At 40.7% G+C, this 23,428-nt stretch overlaps 1 protein-coding gene and 1 long non-coding RNA gene across 2 annotated transcripts; one reads left to right on the top strand and one right to left on the bottom strand.

Moving 5' to 3' along the window:
• Nucleotides 1–788: 788 nt before the first annotated feature.
• Nucleotides 789–8,321, top strand: LOC115370683 (uncharacterized). The gene is made up of 3 exons (XR_003929270.1): nucleotides 789–897; nucleotides 4,124–4,125; nucleotides 8,310–8,321. It is a non-coding gene; the product is annotated as an uncharacterized LOC115370683 (long non-coding RNA).
• Nucleotides 7,063–22,494, bottom strand: sytl2b (synaptotagmin-like 2b). The gene is made up of 18 exons (XM_030067807.1): nucleotides 22,326–22,494; nucleotides 20,323–20,486; nucleotides 19,987–20,098; nucleotides 18,665–18,713; nucleotides 18,398–18,509; nucleotides 17,470–18,195; nucleotides 14,661–17,342; nucleotides 13,030–13,143; nucleotides 12,872–12,922; nucleotides 12,685–12,779; nucleotides 12,474–12,590; nucleotides 10,572–10,741; nucleotides 10,141–10,243; nucleotides 9,849–10,010; nucleotides 9,516–9,600; nucleotides 9,274–9,376; nucleotides 8,979–9,184; nucleotides 7,063–8,816 (listed from the first exon to the last, which is right to left on the bottom strand). Exons 1-18 carry the CDS (start codon nucleotides 22,424–22,426, stop codon nucleotides 8,668–8,670), a joined length of 5,301 nt encoding a protein of 1,766 aa, XP_029923667.1. The 5' UTR covers nucleotides 22,427–22,494; the 3' UTR covers nucleotides 7,063–8,667.
• Between the last annotated feature and the right edge of the window lie 934 nt (nucleotides 22,495–23,428).

The following is a 23,428-nucleotide window of genomic DNA, read 5'->3' as shown; positions in this document are numbered from 1 at the left end:
TAATGATTGAACAAAAATGACATGCATGAGGATGCATCAGTAATTATTTCACCTGAGGGTTGATTTTGGGTCAGTGCATGCACACATTTAACTTAAAAGATTGTTAACTGAGTGTTGACCATTGTACGTACAGGCTATTCACATTAACTTACAAATGACGATGTTTAGGACGCTGCAGTATCTTCCATCAAAGGTCTCAAAGGCCTGCAATAAAAAGGTTTGCCTATTGGTCAGCTATACAAGGGCCCAATAAGATTTCTTTTCATGGGGCCCAAAATCCCTGGTGGCGCCCCTGTTTATGAGTTGTAGAACATAGTAAATTATCTTGCAGGAGTAGATGTTTACCAGTAAGCGTGACTCAAATAATTTAACAATATGTTAAATTATTATTTGTTTTAAAAATGTAAATTACTTATAAAACAAACCTAACGATTCAACTACCAATGAATGAGCAGTAGCATGCATGTGATAAGATAGATTGAAAAATAAGCAGAAGTGATACCGCTTCTCTGAATAGACAAGCTAAGCCAGTATGCTGCTGTTAGCCAGTGAAAATAGACCGGAGTGGCAACTCGTCGCTTTGTTACACAATCTATGTCAGTGCGCTGCTGTAGCCTGGAAAGTTTCTCTGCCTTTTGGACTTGGTGCTGGTGCAGTTGTTGTAATTTTTTTTTTTTTGGTGGTGCAGGTGAAACGACTGGAGGGGTTGTGCCAACCAGATTTGCTTCCCTCCATGTAATTTCTTCAGACATACGTTCATATTCCACACAGAAACAGCATTTCATTCAGATTATGTCAAATTCCGCGATATTCCGCATTAAAAGTAGATTCCGTTTTATTTGGCTAATTCCGCGATTCCGTCCACGATTCCATGATCGCAGAAATTATAGGACCCTAGTAGCATTACCCCTCCTCCAGCAAACTGTACAGTTGGCACAATGCAGTCAGGCAGGGAAGGTTCTCCTGGCATTCACCAAACCCAGACTTGTCAATCAGACCGCCAGACAGAGAAGCGTGATTGGTCACTCCACAGAACACGTTTCCACCACTCCAGAGTCCAGTGGTGGCGTGTTTTACACCGCTCTGTCCGATGCGGCTGCTCGGCCATGGAAATCCATGCCATGAAGCTCCTGGTGCACAGTGACTTGTTGATGTGGTGACAGTCCTTTTACATTACTATTACAGCACCACACTGGAGTTCAGTGAGCTCTTTAGAATGAGCCATTCTTTCACAAGTGTTTGTAAAGGCAGACTGCTTGGCTTGCTGCTGGATTTTATAGACCTGCGGCGATGGGACTGAATGAAACACCTGAATTCATTGTTTAAAATCCCAGTACTTTGGTCTATATAGTGGATATCTATATCTACATAGATATAGATACATATATGTGTATAGATAGATAGATAGATACGTAGATGTCTTTTTTCTGAAATAGCCCCTAATGGACTACTTCATCGTTGTAACACTTTCTGATTTTTGCATTAACACATAAAAACTGTAGATAGAAAACATCTGATTTTTCTGCATGCATCCTTTGTATAAGTGCACAGACAGTTTCATGGGTAAAAATTTTGGTGTTTCATGTTAATATTGTAGTGTTTCATGTTAATATTGTAGTGTTAGTGTTTATATTGGTGTAACAATTGGTGTTTAAAGACAAGGAATACATTTGTAAAAGTCCTCAAATATAGGACAGTTTTGTCACAATGCCATGGGACAGTTGCAACACTTTTTGGTGGGCCATTTTAACACTGTATTACAAGTTTTCCCTGTTTACAGAGGAAAGCTCTGGAAACAGACGCAGCCAAATGTGCTAAAATTGGCAACTTTTTCGCTAAAACGAGCTCGCGGTTTGAAACAACAATTGAGGACGATGAAACGGGTAAGGCAAGATGTTGAACTTTGCCTGCAAGCCACCGTTCAAGTTAATTAATTATCAATTCAATGAATTGTGTGGCGTTGTGGCATATAACATAACGTTATATAATTTAATTTAATTAATTTAATTTATGCGTTGACACATAACTAGGAAACTTTGTCTTGTAGCCCCTCAGAGTCAGAAGCAAGATCCAGCACCAAACACCAGCCATGAGCCCACAAGCCCAGAGTGGGCAGGTAGGATTGCTCATTGAGTGAATATTATTAGAATTAATATAATGAAGAGTATGGTGTAGACCTGCTCTATATGAAAAGTGTCCTGAGATGCTAGATGACTCAGCACTACATTAATGAAACTGGCCTGAATTGATCAGAAGGCTATGTTAAAAAAGGGGAGATTTGTGCTGAGAATTATGACAATTTTTAAAATGTGATTTGGTGTCAGAAGCAGAGCCAGGAGCCAGTAGTGATGAGGGGATTGCTCCTGTCAGTATGGAAGGAACAGGTGAGCTGTTGTGACAGAGTGTGTGAACAAGCGAGCATTAGTTCCAAGTGGGCCGGTCTGAGGCATGAAACTCCAGGGCTGAAAATGAGTCCCACTCCTGCCCTGTCTATTTGGTTTTCATGAAAAACATGTCACAAATAATGTCTTTTTTTTTTTTTTTTTTTTTTTTTTTTTTGGTGGATAGATCAATTACTGCACCAGCAAAAGTTTTATTTTGTGGTCAAGTAGGCATAACGATACATCAAAAGAAAGTCAAGAAATGAAAATAGCTAACCATAAAAACAGACTTTGTCTTATATCTTTATAGGAACCAAGATGATTTTTTTTCCACTCCCAAAGAGCATGACGTGTGTGCCTCGTAACTATGACAGTTCAACCTTGCGTCGCTCAAAAGATATTCAACGTGTTGCAGCTGTCCTCATGCTACAACTGTACTCCAAATGTAAAATATGTCACATGCAATAATTGTGTGCCACAATATTCTCCCCTGTTGTAACGTTTCTCTTCTTCATTGCCCATCTAGGAACATTCCAGCTGAGGAACAGCAGCCCTGTGGTGGGTTTAATCGCTGCTGTTGTCATCCTGGCTGTCCTCTTTGTGGCTTTGATAGTCATGCTTGGGTTGTACATGAGAAAGAAACATACACCCCAGTACTTCAAATAGCGACAAAGGTCATCTGACTGAGTGTGGAGTCCATTCACCTCTCTCTCCTACTCCTAGTGTCATACTTAATCATCTGTAACTTGTGGCCTCAGTAACATAAAGATAGGCACACGAGCCATGAGCAAGAACGGTGAGGACTGTCATGTCGTAGAAAACAAGATACTTAGCTGAACTTCATAAACATTCCCAACCATAGCATCATAACAAGGTTGTAGATAGCTATCTTGGCTTGCACCTAAATAATCATGATCAGCACAAGAGAGTGTGTACAGTATAGTAATCTTGTAATATAATTAAATGCTAGAAATGTTTTAATTGCCTTGACAGAGTCATATCAATAACAATGGGAATCTCACAATATAATTTGATACAGGAAAGATACAATGTAATAAATAACAGCCCAATGACAAAGTATGACTGTACAGGATTGTTTAGTGTGAATGTCAAATCTTTCTCGCAACGGCACTGGCTTGTGAGAGTATGAAAGTGTTAAAAATGTTGTCATATACAAAGTGCAAATAATGTAATCTCAATGAAGAGGTTGTGGAATTGTGATGAGCAAAATATCTCATTTGTGATTACTTAAAAATAAAATGGAGTTTATACCACAATTTATTTTTCTACCCCCATGATACCTATTGGCACATTTTTGTATGGTGATATGTGGAATTTCAATAGATTTTTTTCCATCTCTGATCTCAGAAGTGTTTAATGAGTGATAGTATTCATTATAATTAGTTGAGAAGTATGTCTATCCAATCCAAGCCAACTTTGAAGAAATTCCTGTGCAACATGTATGTAGAAATGCTGTTTCAGATGTTTTTTGTCGATTGTTATCCTTTTTTCTTAGGTAAAAGAAAGAATTTTTGAAGTGCAACAGTTCTGCTGTCTCATCAATGAACAGACAATTTCAGAATAAGCCATGGTGTCTGTGTAATTTAACCAAAAGTAACTGGCTGAGGGAAGTACATGCAGATCAGTGGCACTCAATCCAGGTTGTACCCTGCTGGCTTTTATTTTGGTATCTAATCTTATGCGGTTTACCCACGGGCCACAGCTGAGTGCAATAACCACAGCAGTCCTCTGGGTTTTGTAGAGCACCATTTTGATTCTTTTTCACACATTACATTGAACTGTGCTCATGTTGGATATTTCACGTAAATACATGACTGCGTTTGGCCGAGTTTACTCTGACTTAACATTTATATACAGAAAGAAGTGCTGCACTATTTGTTCACTTCCCTGACAGAAGAGTGAAGTAATTTTGTGAAACCGAAACAGCTGGTATACAGGTATTGTCAGTGGTGGAAAGAGTACTACAAATTGCTTCTCAAGTAGAAGTACTGTTAGTTTGCTGACATTCCCTTAAATAGAAGTAGAAGTACTGCTGTAAAATCTACTAAAGTGAAAGTAAAAACTTGCTCATTTAACATGTACTCGGAGTAGACGTTACTTTTCAAAATAATAACTTTGTTAGATATGATCTTTTCCATGCAGTTAGAAGAGGAGAGTCTTACATTTATTTCCATTTTCTACACTTATTCCACAATTTTTGCCAGTTGAGTCTAAATGGTTCACAAACCATTTTCAATTTTTCATAGAGCAGCTTTCACTGGAAACTTGGAAATGGCAAAAAGTAGAACCAACAAACTAGGAAGCTGATTCCTCTTCTCATCATTGCTGATGGAGCTTTTATTGTGAAAGGTTCCACAATCTGTCACTGATCATTTTTTTCACTGTAATGGATGTGATTTAAAATGTAGTGAAGGACAATACTCAAGCAAAAATGTACTTGAGTACAAGTAAAATTATTGACTTTAGAAAACACTCAAAAAGTACAAGTACTCAATTACAGTAACATGAGTGATTGTAATTAATTACCTCGACTTTTGGGTACTGCAAGAAAACAGCAGGGATCAAAAAGCAGAAATCGAGTGGTAAGGGAGAAATGGCATTATGATTTGATAGTGATGTCCTTTTTTTTATGGTACGTACAGTTTCAGGAAAAAAATATGTCGTACTTGCAACCATTGCATCCAGTACTAATTAAACAATAAATAAACCTTAGGGATATATGTGTAAAGTCAGTCATGTTGTAAACAATACTGGTGCTGCAGAATATTCCTGCAGAGCATTCAGTGCAAAGAAAAAGGCTCTCTATTGAACTCGAGTGTGATTTTAATTACTGGAATGTGACACAAGAAATCCACAACATCACTGAAACCAGCAGCTCCTGCAAAATCTATAGAGTCTATATGAGGCTCTGACCACCAGATGGAGATCATAAACAGGAGCAGAGAGGCCCTCCCACCAAACAACCTGCGCCTCTAAGTACAGCTTCTAAGTCACAAGCACCACACACACACACACACACACACACACACACACACACACACGCGCGCGCGCGCAGTTGAAACCTTATATACCTTTATAGTCGAAACCTTTATTTCAACAGAGGCAGTAGACTGAGCATGGGCCTTTTACACCAACAGCCTGCTTCTCCGTAATAGCACCTTAATTCACATTCCCTTCCAGGAACTATCAATTTGAGAGTTAAATGCCTTGCTCAAGGGCACCTCACATCCCCATGTACATTTCTCCAGTTGGTCCAGGTATTTGAAATGGCAACTGTGCAGCAAAATGTTCAAGGACAAAAAAGGATGAGTTGTGAAAATTGTTTCATTTCATTTCACTTCTTTAATTCCAGATGTGGTTAACACAGTATGTACATGGAGTACAGTTGGGAATTAAGTCACATACCAAATATGCTGTGAAATCCAACTAGGTCCATACAAATACCGTCAAAACAAGAGGAAATATAAATCACGAAAGCATTTTTAAGAAGCAAGAGATTTACCAGTAAAAACATTCAAAATTTTAAAAAGATATGGAGACAGGGCCAATATTTAAAGGGCCAATATTTGATTTAGTTTAGTTGAGTTTATTACATTTATTTATATCAGGGACCATGTACAAATACATTAATCTCAAACAAACAGAAAGTCCTTGAGCAGGTGAAGAGGCACAATAAAACACAGAGCAAAACCTATCATCTCCACAACAAATGGATCAACAACCTATTAAGACTTACGCAGGGATATGCACACACACACACACACACACACACACACACACACACACACACACACACACAGGCACGCATGCACACATGCACACACGCACGCATTTCATAGGAATAAACACAAAGTAGAATACAAATATCAAAACATAACATACATTCATCCAAAGTTCTAAAAACAGGTAATCAAGACATCAAATTAATGCTGATAAAACTGGTTACTTAAAATCCATTTTTTAACTTTCCAAGAGAAAATATGGAAATCTGTGCAGGCTCTCAGGTTGAGAGGGAACTTATTCCTTTCTTTAATGGCTTTAGAAGAAAAAGCAGATTGTGCAAAGCCGAGCCTCATTTAGCAACACTACATTCTCCCCTTGAAGCTCTGCTAAACTGAGCAGAACTGATCAAAGCTCTTCAGCGGTGGAGGAGCAGCATTATGGATTATCTTATGTACTAAACGGATATCTGAATACAAAATTGAGTCGTCAAAGTTTAACATTTTATATTTAATAAGTTCATCTCAATGATAACACTGTCATGATTCCCTGTCCAGGACTTTCAGGGCTTGGTTATTAAGTGACCCAACTGGTTTGTTTGCCTGAGACCAACATGATAGGCAGTAATGAAAATAAGACAAAATCACTGCATTCAAATATCTCTTAGAGGTTTCAGCTGTTCCTAATATATCTAAAGTTAGCAGTGTTAAATTTCAATACATGTTCAATATGTTTTTAACGTGCCCTTTTGAATATAAGTGTGGAATCTAGTTACATTTAAACATATAAACTCATCAACATTTTCTATCTTTTGTCCATGTACATAAATATTTGGAAAAAGCCAAATATTTTTGTTTATTACAAAAACTGCATATAAGACTGTGTCATCTGCATACATCAGGATCTAAACACACCAAAATCACTGACGTATGCACTGAACAGCAAAGGTCCTAAGATGGAACCTTGCGGCACTCCCATAACACATACTCTTGAGATGATGTTTTTTTCCTTTATCCAGACACTGAGAGTAGTCAAATTGGCAATACTGAATTCAATTTATTGTATTAACAGACAATTTGAATTTATACAACTTAGAGACAGAGTACTGGGTGACTGACCATATCAAAAGCACCAGTCAGCAAACCATTCAGTGTCCATTCACTGTTTGCTCTAAACCTGAATTGGATGGGATGAAGTAGATTTTTATTTAGATGAATTACCAGTTGTTCAGCAACAACCGTTTCAACAACTTTTGAAATAGTGGCTAGTATACTGATAGATATATGTATGGTGCAGGTCAGTAACTGAGGATATTTAACAACTGTGCGTTAAAGGTCCAGTGCAACAAGAATGGGATTTCCCAATGTCATGTGGATGTTTAATGAAGGGCCCCTGATTGAAAACTGTTAATCAAGTGTTACTCTGAGAAAATTTAAGTTACACTACGCTGCTGGTTATAACAAGATACAAAAATGTTTATTTGACCTCATTTTTATTTGACCCAGATATACCCACATTTTAGCAAATTCTCTGACTGGTTAACAGAGTGCATCGCTAATCAGGTGGCCCATAGTCTGCACAGCAGGAGCCAGCTGACTGCTTTCCAAACAATCAAACTCATTATCATAATCATCTAGATTGTATATCACCAATGGGTACCAAGGTTTGTGCTGACAGTCTCACCATGGTTTAGTTAACCATGGTGAGATTAGGAGTGAGATATCCACTCCAAAGATAAAAACTCTCATATGCAGGATTTGGTGCATTTAGAAGGAAGGACTATCATCTTATTTTGTCTGTCATTGTCTGCGCTGCAAACTCTTTGGAAGCAATGCTTCAATAAGCCGCCTAAAAAATGTTTGGTTTTACAAATAATTTTATGTTGAAGAAAATACCAGTGTCACCAAGAAAAAATAGAGGTCAAGAGGTCAGAAAACCCAGAGTGACATTGACACTGGGTATACTGATTAGCTAAAATGTGCAGTTAGACTTAAATCTTTGTGCTTGTTTGCAGTGAAGCTGCAAGTTACTTACTTTTGCCTTTGTGCAGGTGCCTGGTGGAGACAATGAGGTCAAAGCCTTACACAAATTTCAAATAAAGTCCCACACGCTTCTCTGGTACTGAAAGTGAAATTTTATTTATGTTTCAGTGTGGTAACATGCATTTAGCACTGCTCGCCTCCACAGTTGTTAACATTAGCCTTACAAAACGGGATTGAAGATATGACCATTGTTCGATAATGCGGCTTATTTGATATTTAGGGAGTAAAAAGATGTGTTTACGATATGTGTTGCACACTGAGGACTGTGCAAAAAAGAGAGGGGGAAGGGAACTGAGAAACTGCCTTGGTGGTTAGCACTGTAAGCAGCTGTGAAATGACAATAACATGGTTAATTGCGATTTTTCACTTGTCTCCATATCTTGCTGAAATCCTTAGAAAGCTTTCCCTGACTGAATTAAGATCATTGCACTGGATCTTTATAAAATAGTACTGTTTCATCGATTAAAATGTAATGTCTTTGAAATGTGGCGGGTATTCCACTTTTACTTCAGTGCTGTTTTGGCAGAGGTCAGCATTCTTAAGGGGAGCACCTCCTCCACCCATTCATTAGGTGCCGCCATCATTCGCTCCCACATAGCCACCTCCTGTTGATTTGAATCCATCCAGTCCACCACTGCTCCGTAACTCCTGCCTACAGAGGGAGACAGCAAATTACATGGGAATGATACTATGTCACTCTCAATACACTGGTAATCTATAAAACTATGTCAAAGGCATTGCAATGATATATAACCCTGATTTTTTTTGTTGGTTTGTGCATGTAGATATGAGAGGAAATCTGTGCTACTGGTACCTGTGCCATGTCCCAGTCTCAGTCCTCCCAGCAGGTTGCTGGCCAGCCTGTCTCTGTCCCAGACAGTGAGCTCCACGCAGGCTTCAGTCAGATCCTCCTCTCTGATGCCATCATACACCATTGTGTGGTTAAATATAGGATCCACTGTCCTCCGCAGTACACGTGTCTTCTGGCGGCTCTTCCTGCTTGTGTCTGGCAGAACAAAGCTTGAGAAAGGGAAAGAAGAAACATGTCACTTGATACGTATGATGGAAACTTCAAGTGACAGGCTATATTTGTTGGGTTTTGTGCATACCACTTAACATATGGGTCAATGGTGGCCCTGATCAGAGGCAGATTCTTGCATTCTTTCACCCAAATGTGAATCTCTCCTGTGTTGGGGCCGTCCTTAGCCACGCCTACACAGCAGCAACAACAGGGAAAACTTGAGCTTTAATGGGATCTGATGCCTCTTGGCTGTAGACAAATGACATTTTTTAAACAAACTACATCAGCTAACAAAGTCCTCGTGAGCAGAATGAGTGATAAGGGACAGACCCTCGCTGTGGGTGATCTGGGGTAGGAAACGTATGGCTACTCTCATCTCTCCTCTGTCATTTGAGGGCACTAGAGTGGGTGTCGTCTGAAAAAGATGACAGAGCGCACATGAAATATACAGCACAAATCTATCATAAAGTTCTTGAATTTCCTGTGCGTGCAGGTTACAGCAACCACGTGTGATATCATCTGCTCAAATAGACTTTGGTCCCATTGAGAAAAAGAGGAAATTGATCAGATTCTTAGATAACCAGCTGTCACCTGTAGAGAAAACACCTCCTGTAGATAAAGGAGCCTGTGTGTCTCTGTGCGTGTGTGTGTTTGTTTTCTTACCCTGGCTTTCAGGGCTAAGTAGTTCATCTGGGTGTGGTCAAAGTCCCACTTGGAAAGGTCCACATCCACCTCCCCTAGGAAACTGTTCCTGCCAAAGGTGTCGTGGTGCCAGACTGAAAGAATGAGCGTCTGGGTTCGGAGATATTCCATGCGAACTCGATACTGGAGGGACACAGAAGAGCGAATTTCTTTTGTTTGCCGATTGTTGGTCCAAATGTGTATTAATCAGTGCAGTGTGGGAAAATATCTGTATGTGTTCATTTCTACCGGCATCATTTCAGCCAATTCTTACTCTGAGGATCTCGTTGAAAGTTGGATTTAGTGTTTTCTTTTTCACCGATGTTTTCCTCTTTCCAAGATTTGCTTTGTCGGGAACAAGGTAACTTTTGACATACCTTCAAAGGACATAATAATAATAATAAAAAAAAAAATAAAAAATCTGTGAAGCCAGTTACATAATACAGCATCTGTAGTCATGGGCAGTGTCAAAAATTAATTGCCAGGGACGGGTAAACTGAAGTTATGTAAAATAAAATAACCTGCAAGGATAACTTTTAATGCGGTAATTGATATACTGTACATTTGTACATTACACAAGTCCAGTCCAGTCCTATCCTCACTCACTTAGGCAGTGCAGCAAATTTCATATTCAATTCATATTACTTATGAAACCTTAGGAAAAGCAAGATGTGCTCTCAGGGGGTTTTTAAGGACAGGACTCACGGATCGGAGCGGCCTCTCTTTGGATCGACTGCAGCCAGGTCTTGGCACTGAGCCACAAATATATGAAACTCTCTGAGCTTCTGGACATAGTTGATGGAGAACTGGATGTTTCCCTGAACCTCCACATTTCCGAAATCCCCACTATACATTGTCATCACGCTTCCACTCAGCTAGAAACACACACACACACACACACACACACACACACACACACACACACACACACATTCACAGATACACATACACATACACAGAAGTAACATGTTAATGTGTCAGTCACAACCATGGTAATCACAGAAAAGATAACAACATTATTTTGGTTAATGTGTTTCTTTTTTTTTTTTCATTCTGTCTACTTGTGTGTTACAGGCCTCTGACAGCCCCCTCTCTTTAAGGTAGGCCCCGCCCCCTCCCTCTCTGTGGCCCAGGTACCTCACCTGCAGACACACCATTAGTTTCGGGAGTACACTAGAGCTGAGGCTGCTGGGTGTTGTTAGGCTGACATTAACCACCAGCAGTAAGTGTGGAGCTGATTTAATTTTGTGAGTAATGTAGTTAAATTGTTTACTTTGTGTGTTTGCTACAGTTACCAACAGCAGCCGTACTGTGCAGTTATATTGCCTGGCCCCAACGCAAAGCAGATGTTCTGAAGTGTTGATCTTATTTTGGCCTAAGTCTTGTTTGAGAGGAGCCAGTCCTGCTTAAGCCCAGTTAACCTTTTACACAGCAACTAGGACGTGACCACTGCTGCTTTGCCCTCCACATTGTGCTCTTTTGCTAATTTAAGCATTTATCTGGACTTTTAAATGCTTTTTGAATTACTGTATTATCTTCCTTGTTGCCTTTTGTAAATGGTAGTATATCACTATCACTACTGTGCAGAAGGGTAATTGAGTGAATGCTGGCTGTCCCTGTGTGTTATCAGAATTTTAATTTTTGTACAGATTTTAAGTCAAACAGTTTTTATTCATCTTTTTATAGGGTGTGGCTGGATGAATGAGTGTGGCCCTCCCCCTTCACTGCATGCAGTGGCGGTAATAGAGTGCACTTTTACTTTATTTTTGGTTGCTGTGAGTGTGTTTACGTGTTGCAACACATTTTTCCCGGCTGGTGTCCCTTTGCCCGTGGATAAGCTGTGAGATCCATCCAGGATTCATCATTTCTGCCCAGTATTCCTAGTGACAGTCCTAACTAGATTACTTTCTCTTTACAAGGTTTTTAATATGTACCCAGTGAAGTGTTTTTTAAGCATTTTGATTCCGTGTGCCAATAAAAATTACCGTCCCTAAGTCAGAATCCATGTCTCTGTCCTCAGTTATACACTTTTGGCAGTCCAATTTCTGGGTGGTTGATTCCCAGTGGCGTCACAACAAGAGACTTTGACCCAACCTATTCCCTCAGCCTGTCTGCTTGGTGAAATGTTTATAGTCACAGAAACATCAACTTCACAATGAAGGCGGGCTGCTCTGTTTTGGTTCATTCATCTCTCAGAGTTCAAACTCAAGGTTAATTGGTACTCGTGTAGTGGCTCAGGTTGTCCAGGAAGCTATTTTTGATTCTGCCAAATTGAGGAGGCCATTACATCTGTCTTGATGACAGTGTCACCCTGGTGATACTGCTTTGAACAAAGGAATGAATCATGGGTTGACATGGATCCTTGAGAGTCACTCGTTAGTGTTGATTAGTACTGATCCCATGCCAATACATACCCACAGTTAACACAAACAGAAACCTTCATAAGTGTATGACATTTTTTTTAGCACCAATGCAGCTGTCAAGTGTCATTTAAGCTGGAGACAAGCTAGAAGCCTAAACAGCTAAAACCAATACTGTGTGCATGAGTAGTGTTTGATTAGGAAACATGCTTATGCATAAGCCAGGCACGCTCGGGTGTCAACATACAGAGGATGCTGATGCCATGCCAGAGGAGCTGGTGAGGTTAGTTACAGATCTGCCCATCCTCGCCTGGCCTCGGTGGTAGCTGTCCTCGGAGGTGGAGTCAGGGTCTGTGCCGTCACCCTGGAACAGAGACAGCAGCCACAGGAAGCCACATGCACAGGGATGCAGAGCAGCCTTTGACCGAGTGGATTAAAAGGTGCTGGAGTGGCTTTACCTCCTTCTGCAGGAATGAAGGAACTGACTTGCTCATCTTCTTGAGGTGTTCTGGGTCCGAAAATGAGGACGAGGCGGGTGAGGGGATGGATGGGACTAAAAAGCAAAGGGAAATGTGGGTCTTGAGTAGAAAAACCTTCACAACTTTACCAAATGTTTATAATGAAAAGCATGAGTGAAATTTCAACCATCACTAATGCGTCTCAAATCAGCAATGGGGTCTTGTCTTCCTTCTTGGCCTGTGGAAAATTAGAGCAGTTTTTATGAACCATAAAATTCAATCAAAATGTTCATTGTGATATTAACATATGATTAAATATGAGCTGGAAGTTAAAAATATGCTCACGTGGTGTTGAGGACGCTGTTATGTCCTCCATACTTTTAGCCAGATTTTTAGGCCGTGCCTCAGCTCGCCTCAATGCTTTCCTCACAGGGTTTTGGTCCTCATCATCATTTTCTCCTGAAGTATTGGAAAAGAAAGTCCTGAAGAACAACTGAGACAATACTGGGTTTGTTTGTTTGCTGGCTTAAGGACTGTTTTTCACTCTAAAAGTGGCCGTCTTAACTGTTGGCCCAAGGACTGACAATATGTGAAAGTTAAGCAATATTCTGAATTTTAGTTTTTAAGTTTTGGTCGTAAATATTGGAGCAGTGCTTTGGCATTTTGAGTGACTGGTATGATTTCAAAGTAGCAGCCATCACCTCTGAGATCTTGTGTATATTCTGTATATCCATAATATTAACACAGCAGTGGGAATCCAAATGTTTTAAGAGATATGCCTGCAGCAACTACTGAAAAGGCAATGAAAAGAGCATGCAGAGAACAGATGACATCCATGTCTGTTATTTTGGATAAGGCATTGAAGATTTGTGTACATGAAAGAGGGACGTAAAAGCAAAAGAAAAATGAATCTGGCTCTTGTACACTGGCAATAAATGAGTTTGACTTTAGTGCCATAGTCAGAATTTGGCATCTACACAATGATATGATTTTGATTGGTATCTCGCAGCCCAAAAATATGTAATAAACAAACCACAAGGTATGAAATGTAATCTAGTATGAAGGGAAATTATAGAGATGCTCATAATTCCAGACAACGATCACATATGCTGTAATAAGTTTGATCAAATATAATAAGTCTGAACATGCCTTAGGTTTCCCACAGCTACAGAGATATGTGGTGTCAGAGAAGTTACAGCAGTGTATCGCCCAGCCCACAAATTAAACATGGGCAGCTGACTGCAAGTAGTCAGTGTTTACAGAGACTGGTGTCTGCCAGCACAGATTACCAGACACGGACATTATAACAAGGATACCGCTGGATAGTTCAGCTTAGAGCATGGGAACTCTCTGCCAAAGACAAAGTGTCAAAATCTAGATAGATAGATAGATATAGATAAATATAGATGTAGATATATGTATGTATGCATGCACATATAGACATACATACATATACATATACATACATATATATATATATATATATATATATATATATATATATATATATATATTTATTTCTGAAAGAAAAAAATGAAAAATTCTACCATTGGTTAGAGTTAAGGTAATTCCACCCATCCATGTTCTATATTTGTATTTATCCCTAATCAGCATCACAAGGAGGCTGGGGACTATCCCAGCATACAAAGGGCAAAATTAGGGGAAGCACGCTTGCCAGGCTGCCAGTCCATCACAGGGCATTTTATGAAACTATTTCATGAAAATTCTTTTGGTTTTAATTGCTCTGAAACAAATGAAACTGCCTAATCTTTTAGCAATTTTAGAAACTAATTTCATGCAAATAAAGAAAAGGATAAGGATTTTTTTTCTTTTAACTCTCAATAGCACATATTAGAATATGAATGAACTCGCTTAAGCTTTGGAAATAATGGTTCATGTTCATAAATATTAACTCAACCGCTAAAGACAGCTTCTGTGAGAATTATTAAATTGTAGAAACTGAGGTTGGTGCTCACGGTTAGAGCTGTTCCTGGAGTTGGACCACGTTTCTGACGTGCTGCTCACTGACGACTCTTGGCCGGTGTCGGAGCTGCTGTAGCCTGCCCATAGAGGGCGCTGGCTAACCTTGATGCCTTTCCTGCTGTAGCGCTCCTCTGAGCTCACAGGGGTGCTGGCCCTCACTGGTCCACTCAGGTCAAGCTCATATCCGGTCTTGCCCTCTGACCCTTGTTCCTTCATGGCTGGGGCCAGGGAGGTGTGAACGCTGGACTTCTCTGTCATGCCCAAATAATGTCGATAGTCTCTGGGAACAAACGCCCGTGCACGTGGGGCCAGATTTTCACATTCCTCTGACAATCTCCTAGACGTGGCTCCTTTTTCAGTACTCTGCCTCCTGCCTTGCATCCGATCAGCTGTCTGCCTTCTGCTCTGGGAGTGAACAGGGCTAGCATCTGGGGTCTTTTTCAGCTGGCCTAGAAATGGTTGATCTTGATCACTAACGTCCAGAGCAAACATACTTGTGGCGCGACGCAAAGAACTTGCACGACCACTGGTATTGCCAAAGCTGTCTTTCTTGCTCTTGGGTGAACGAGCGTCTTTCCCTAGGCTGTTTTGTGATTTGGTGGGTTTTTCCTCTCTGGCAGACTCTTTTGAGCCCCTCCTGGAATCTCTTTGCTGTCCCATCTCAGCGGTCACGTAATGGGACAGGTTGCCTTTGTTATCGTTCCCTGATCCTGACCCAGACCCCATCTGTCTATCATGGGGTGACTTTGATCGGTTCTGACAGGGTGGGGAGGACTTCATATTTGGTCTAGTATTGTTTTTCTCGATGGTGGAGGATTTTCGGTAAAACTCGGGGTCAGCGCACTTTAACTCTGAGGCTGAAGGCTGAGCATCTATTGATTCTCTCTTTCTGGAACTTTTGGGTTTGTCAAAGGATAATGACCCCCTGCGAACTGAGGCGGCCTCACCCCAGAACTCACGGAGATTATTAAATTGTGCACGGTTAGTTCCAAGGCTTGGGGACAATTTGTCTAGCCTCTGATTCAGAGGAAGAATTGTAAAATTTTGCCGGGTTCTATCAGATTCTTCCACATCGCTGTTGGAATCATTGCCAATTGATGTCAGGTCATATTCAGATTTGGTGAATCTTTTATTAAGTTTTGCTAGGTTTGCCCCTCGACTTACTTTCCCGTCCCCTGAACCTTTAGATTTACCAGTGTAAAACACAGGCTTGTTCCTCTCCTGCTCCCAGAAAGATTTGAGCTGCTTTATCCTCTCTGCAGTGCTTTCCTGATGTTTGGGACCCTGTCTCTGCGAATGGGGGCTACTAGTTCTGTCTTTATTGGACAAATCTTCCTTTTTTTTGGAAGGTGTGCTTGACTGCACACCTCTATCTTCACTGTCCCTCCATCTTCCATCTTCACTTGAACCTCTCCGCATTAGTGTTTTGGGAGTGCATTGTGCATCTTTCCCTCCTCTCTGGTAGTCCATATATGGACTGTTTCTGGACAGGTAGAGCTTCTCAGGGTCAGCGCTGTTCCTTGCTTGGAGGTTTGTATCAAGCTGTGAGGTAGGACCATCCTCGGGCAACTCTTCTTGCTGTGTGGTTGATATGAATAATGGGGATTTAACAGGCATAGGGCTGCCTGTAGATTGGGAAATACTGTCAGGCTGTGGAGAGAGGCCCTCCGACTCGAGACTGACTCGAGACTGGAGGTGTGTCCTTGGCAGAGGACTGACTGTGGTTAGCGATAAAAACTCTGTGTCTGAACCTCTTCGGTCAGCTACTTGGTGACCGGCTTGTGATGCTAAATAATCTGTATTGTGCTTTGGTTCCTCTTCCATTTGACTTCCAGAACTGTGATGTTTTCCCTGGTAGGTTGGTGATGTGTGTATCTCTGGTGCAGGTGAATGACCTCCAATGTCTTTCTGTGAAATAACTGATTGCAGTTGTTCTTTTTCTCTTTCATCCGTATTTGAGGCACGTCTGTCATATTTTCCCTTCACTCCAGAAGGCATGTCACATATATGTTCTTCATTTTCATTCACTTCTTTCTGCCTCCCCTTCTCCACTGGAAGGTAGACAGGTTTCTGTCCTTTGTCACTGATTGTGTTTGATCTGCTGATGAGTATTTTAGGGCCCGTGTTACCTTTCTCCCAGAATGACTTCAGATGAGAGATTTTGGGTACTTGACTTTCATCTTCATTGTCATTTACTTCCTGTGCCTTCATATGTGCTCTGACATCATTTTTCACATCTTCATGCACTTCTGTCACTTCCTTGCTCTCCATTCTGTCTGTTGTTCTTAACTTAGTCTGCCCCATCTTATCTTTAGCCTCATTTGCCTGTCGTTGTAAAGGATCTCTCTTAATTTCTACAGCCTCGCTCTTTCTATCAGTTACTCTGGGTTCATAGACATCCTCATCATCTCTTGTCAGCAAATCTTCGGATCTCAGTGTGGTGATGTCTTCTCGTCTGTCAGTATTATTTATAGCCTTTGGACTGTCCTCTGCATTGAGCCATTCACTGCTGTCTGTGCTGCGGCTGAACCACTCCAGGACCTTGGCAATGGAGTCCTCCTCATCCCCAGTGGGTGTCTGGGGGGATAATTTGCATTTAAGTTTCTGATTTGATTTTTTGGTTGAAGGCTGATCAGTTTTCTCAGTGAAGTTGAGATCATAACGTACTGGTGTTTCTGGAAAGAAAATTGTGGGAAAATCATTAAATGCTTATCCATAAAGCAAAGAAAATATCAGGATAATCTTAAGTGTTGACAAAACTTTCTTTTATTTAATTTTTTCTTTTTTGGTTATTAAACTTACCCACAATACTTTCGGTCAAGCTGAGCTCCTCCTGCCCACCTGCTGTTTCCACAGTGCTGTTTTTTGACCTATCTGAATCCTGATTCCTGTTAGTGGGTAGAGATTCTCTTTGGTTCAGATCATCCTTTTCTCCACGTTTACCCACGGTTACTCTGTCAGAGGGACCATCACTTTTGGTGTAAGTGTCTGCTCTGGAAATGCACAGGTTGTCGGTTTCAGTGGAGAGAGGAGGGGGCTTCAATAAAGGTTTGTGGTAAGAATTGTAAGATGAATTTTCTACTGACCCCTCTCTGGCTATAGAGGGTAGGTTGCTATCTCTCTCTAGCTCAGTGTTGGAGGAAACCTGAGATGTGTCACACATCGGCTGCTGAGAGGCCTCATTTGGAGATTTGGGCGGCTGACCAGAGTGAGAAATTTGATGAGATGTTGTAGTTGCACTTTTCTGTGACATTTCTTCAGTGCCCCTCAGGCTGGACTGGTTAGAGCCCCCACTGGAGCCACGTTGGAGGCTCACTCTTGGGGCAGGGACAATGACCTTTGACCCTGCCTGTGGGCCTGACCCAGAGCTGCTGACTTCTGACTTCTGAGTGCTGGACCGCCTTGACAGAAATGTCCTCTTCTTTGGAACAGGCCTGAACCCTACAGAGGAGCCTTCTGATGTTATAGAGCCTCCTGAGGTCTGACTGGCCTGGCCAACTGGGTGATTATTAAGAGGAGATATGGTATCTGGGGGAAAAAAGAAAACAAAGATGAGAAGATGAGTCTGGTGGAGTGATAACAGGGTGCCATCATGGATTACACAAGCACAGACTGCAACGCTGTCACTTTGTACATTCATTATTATGCATCACAAATGCCATTTTGACAAAACCACTGTCTATTCACAGCTTCACAGATGTGCTCGTCTGTTGTGAACATTCATTCGAACCTGTTTCAGGTGACTTCGGAAACTCCTGGTCCCCATTGGTTAATGGCTCTTCTGTCTTCTCAGGTGGCTCGACCAGAATAAGGGATGCCCGATTGAAAGGGTTGTGCCTTGGCTGAAAGAAAATAAATGTTCTCTGAGTGTTTTAAAATATTACAACAGTTGCAATGTGATTATAAAACAGGCTACAACAATACAGAGACAAAAATTCATCAAGGAACACCAAGCTGCTTTTGATATTTGATTTTTATGTTTAACATGTGTGCCTACCCGTCCTGGAGAGCGGATTCCTGAATTCAGTTTCTCTTTCTCTGCATCCCTGGAAAAACAACATTTTCTGTTTAGTTGACTGATGTGAATAAATCCAGTCATATAAATCATGTGGAAAAAACAAATAAGGTGCCACAGAAGAAGCTGTTTTTTTTTTTTGTTTATTTTTGTTTTTATTTCAAAGTGTATAATGTTCCCCATGAAAAACCACCTTAGTAGTTGTTTTGCTATACTGTAGTGTGCATGACTGAGGCTTGCTCAAACGTAGTTAATGCTGATATCAAAGTGAAGCGAGGGAAGTTCAGAGCACATGAACCAAAATACTTAAGACCCTCTGGGAGTCTGAGAGAACACACCACAAGTTTCCGGTCTAGTAAATTCCCCACACTTTGCATTTTAATTTGACATAGGAAAGTAAATGAGAAGATTGAAGTTAAGGGGCATCAGATTTCAGATTTATGCCTTTCTTACTGCATCTAAATGAAACATAGGGGCTGCACTGGAAAACCAGGAATTGGCTTAGGCGTTTAATGGTATTTTGCAGCAAATTAAGAAACTTGCCAAATTAAATATAACAGGAGTTTCTGAACTGTGTCTCAGCAATGGCATGTGGATGAAATTCTTGTCTTGTCTTTTTTTTTTTTTTTTTTTTTTTTGTGGTGGGGTTGAGGTGGGGAGGATTCTCCTTATACACTACATTTATCTGCAAATGCAAATAGGGAATAAATAAATGAATAAATAAATCATTCAGGTACCGAGCATCAGATGAATATGGGGTAGAACGTTCTGCTTCTTTTGGTGGAATTCCATTATAGGGATGACTAAGACACTATATTGAGTAATTACGTTTTGAGTTCTACTGAAAAACATTTTGCTGGAAATGTTTTCCCTTCATACATCACAGCAGCCATGTGAGGCCACATCCTGCAGTGTTGTGAGCAGATAGCTGCTGCTAAGCAGACATATCTCACGCCAGCACCACCTATGTTGACTCAAGCTGAGTCACAAGGCAACCACACATAACCACACATACTGTACACACACACACACAAAAAAAACATGCAGACACACACACACACACACACACACACACACACACACACACAATCTGTTCCAGTGTTTTAAATCCATTAAAATTTATTTGATGGGTTCTGGATTGCCGATATAATCTGTGCTTTTCAAGAAATTTCTCCAATGCACAAAAGCAGAAAGGAGGGAACACTGAGCACTGTATGTGAGAGGATGTATATATTTATATGTAAATTACATGGTAGATAGATAGATAGATAGATAGATAGATAGATAGATAGATAGATAGATACCTCATTTCCTGGCTCTGTGCTATCTCCATACGTCTGGCAGGTTTAGGTGGAGCAACAATGTCTGACCCTCTGCCACTGGAGGCCCTGGATCGTTCATATTTGAGGGATCCATCTGCCACAGAAATGAGAAATAAGCTGAGTGTAAACAGTTCAATAAAACACTGTGTGCAGTCAATTATTTCATGTTTTACTGCATTATTGTTTTGGAGCAATATGGGTGGGTGGACATTTAAATTGGATTATTTTTCTGGTCACACAATGTGCATACAAATGAGCTATTGTACCTGTTTGGTTTCATGTATTTCTGTGACTTTGACAAGTATAGAATGAACACACCTAAGCCACCAGCTTTCCTCTGTTTCATGGAGGCCAGGATGATTTCTGAGCCATGGATCTTGTCCATGTGTCTGCGAGACTTCACTTCATAAAACCACTCTCCTGTCAGGTACTTCAGGTTGGTGTCTGACTGCGAGCCACTGCTCAGCAGTTTCTGTAGTTTCCTGGTTGAAAAAAATGAAGAAGAAACAAACACAGTAGTGAACACAGTCTATTCAGTCACCATCAAAGTATTAAAAAGATGTTAGCAAAATGACTAATGACCACTTTTCACTTTCAATTATTCTATCAACAGCAGTCTTCTCCTCTAATAATTTCTTGATAACACAGTATGTTACACTAGCTGAGTGTCCGTTCTCACTGGATCAAGGTAAGAAAAGGTCCATCCATCAAGACATTGTTCCTATCCAGCCCAATGGCTGCAGAGACACAATAGGACATTGTCTTCAAAGAGCAAAAAGACACACTTATTTCAACCTGGAACATCCGACACCAATTTTATTCAGGTCTTTGAAGAGGACTGTTCTCAAAATATGAGGTGAAATATAAATCCAAGGGCAGACAAAAAAGGCCAAACCACAGCATGTTTGTTGTTGTGCCCTGATGAAATGACTTCTTTAGTTTCTGCAAAAGTGGATACAGATTTGGATTTAGAGTGCGAACTACTAAGTAAACCATACGAGCTGTACAAGCCGAACAAGCTGTGCTCTGTCACATATTTTTAAGTTTTACTTTTATGACTCAGAAGAATTATTTTTACATAACAGTGCGCATGATCCATCAAAAATAAAGTATTTGAAAGAGTTTACAGCATGCTAGAATTGAATGAAAAATCATGTGCCTTGACACAACTGTTCCAACTCATCTTTCCTCTTGAAAGAAAACTACAGTGGTCATGTGAAAAAAGGGTAGCACATTATTACAGGCTATTGGCTTAATCCTTTTACACCAGGCTGACTAGGGCCGGGCCTGGTCAAGACACAGCAAGCATTCAGTGTCTGTCTGATGAAAAGGGAGATAGCTGTCCAATTCCATTACAGTCACAATGAAAAGCACATTGTTTCATCACATTCTTGACTTTTGTAAATAAAATGTACTGAATTTTCAGAGGTTAGTTTGCATATACGATTCGATACTGAGAAAGTTTCTCAGTCTGGCCCATGGGAGAGGTCAGATAAGATGTTAGGCTACTTGTTAGTCTTAACATCCTGTTAACGCAGACGGCAAGGAATGTCTGCCTCTGACCCCTCCCATAGGGTTGAACAGACAGTACTATCATATGCCTGCAAATAGGTGTTTTCGAGCAGATTAAGTTAAAATTAAGTTAGAGTGAAGAGGCCTATTCTGTTACTGTGAAAACAATTTAAGGTGATAACTGTACAGTCTGACAGCATACTGAAATTCCAGGCGAGTAGGAAGCAGCATCATGACCCATGTTTGACACATGTTGCTGCAACTTAATGTGCAACTCACAGTCTCTATGGCTGCAATGTGTGTTTGTGTGTGTTTTTACTGGTTCCTTATTAAATGAGGTGTCTCTCTTTGTTGTGCCTCGAAGGGTTTCTATTCCTGTCCATCAGACCAGCATGTTCCTCTCCCAATGCATGGAGTTTAACTGGGCTGTAATCTAATTGCCTATCTCACGTTGAGGCTTCTCAGTGATGCCAGCAATGTCCATATCCGGCCAAGCTGTTATCATGTTATTCTATTATGGTCAAACAAATATCATTTTGACTAGGCTGTTTACTCTCCCACAATGGCCTCTTCTGCAAAACAGTTACGAGAGGACTTGGGCATTCTTATCAAAATGACATTAGATACACTTAACTGTAATCAAAAACATTTCTGCAACGTATAAATAACCCCATGATACAGCGGTACTATAAAATCAGTGGTTCAAAGCAGTTGATTTATGATACGTTTTTGAACTATAAAAAGATAGAAATGCAGAAATAAGGTTCCCTGCTTATATGCAAGATGGAGATAACATGTCACTTGTTTACCCGACCCTCTCCTCCTCTGCCTTCTTCAGTTCAGCATCCCTCTTCAGCACCGTCATGATCATCCCCTGCTCCTCCTCTGTCAGGTAGCTCAGGTCAATCATGGTCCCTCCTCCTCTTTCTCTCGGCAGACAGGTGTGGAAAAGCTCAGGAGCCGGGCGCAACCACCAGCGGGGTCTGTCAGTGAGAGACTGCGCGGTACCAAATGCACATTGTTAGATCCTGGAATCGGTGCTCTTTTCTGCTCACCGCTGCATGATTAGTTAACTACGCCTTTGTTTAAATGCCAGGGAGAAATGAAGTGTCCTTTTTTGGAGGATGTGGAAAATCCCGTGAAAACCCTTAGCTGGGAAACACTCAGTTGATTTTTGAAATTGTGCACAAAAACCAAACCAAACAAAAAAACATTCGGCAGTCTTCTTAAAAATTTCTGCACACCACTTCCAAGGGGCAAAGTATAGAAAGCTGGACTATATTGATTGAATGATTTTATTAAATAGCACCGCCAATGAAAAAGGACAAGTCATCACCCCAATTTTGCCATAATAAATGGGGTTACCATGCTATCATTACACTGCACAAGATGATGACTTGTTTGATTGGCCTTCCAAATTGAGAGTACAAAAGGTAAGCTTAATATTAACTTTGCAAGATGGAATTAACCTCTGGGAGCTCCTTAAAACAGCCTTCAATAAACTTTTGATTATGCGGATGCATCACTTAGGCTAATTTAAATAGGTAATATCTAGAAAACTGAAGCAATGACAAAGATTCCACCAACTCACTTTCCAAGGTAATATTTGGAAATTAGTATGTGAATAAATTCTGTACTGTAAGTATCAGCATTACAGTTCATCTTGTGCACTCCTTTTGTACACTGACTTGTTGAGCTCATAGTTGACACAGGTAGCAGGCAGATAACAGCTGCTAACAAGAGACCAGCGCTGAGACAAAGAAAATGACTCGGGCGCAGTGACTTCAGGCCCTCAGAGGAACACAGCGATCTGGACACACTGAGGCTTTTCAACTTGAGCAGGAGAGCGCAACAGCGGGCTGCTTTTCAGCAGAACTAAAACCTCTGACTGGGCTGCCATTCAGTGTTAAAT

Source organism: Myripristis murdjan, chromosome 13 (assembly GCF_902150065.1).
Source record: "Myripristis murdjan chromosome 13, fMyrMur1.1, whole genome shotgun sequence".
Taxonomy (NCBI): domain Eukaryota; kingdom Metazoa; phylum Chordata; class Actinopteri; order Holocentriformes; family Holocentridae; genus Myripristis; species Myripristis murdjan.
The sequence above is the reverse complement of the archived record's forward strand: the minus strand, read 5'-3'. Positions and strand labels throughout refer to the sequence as shown.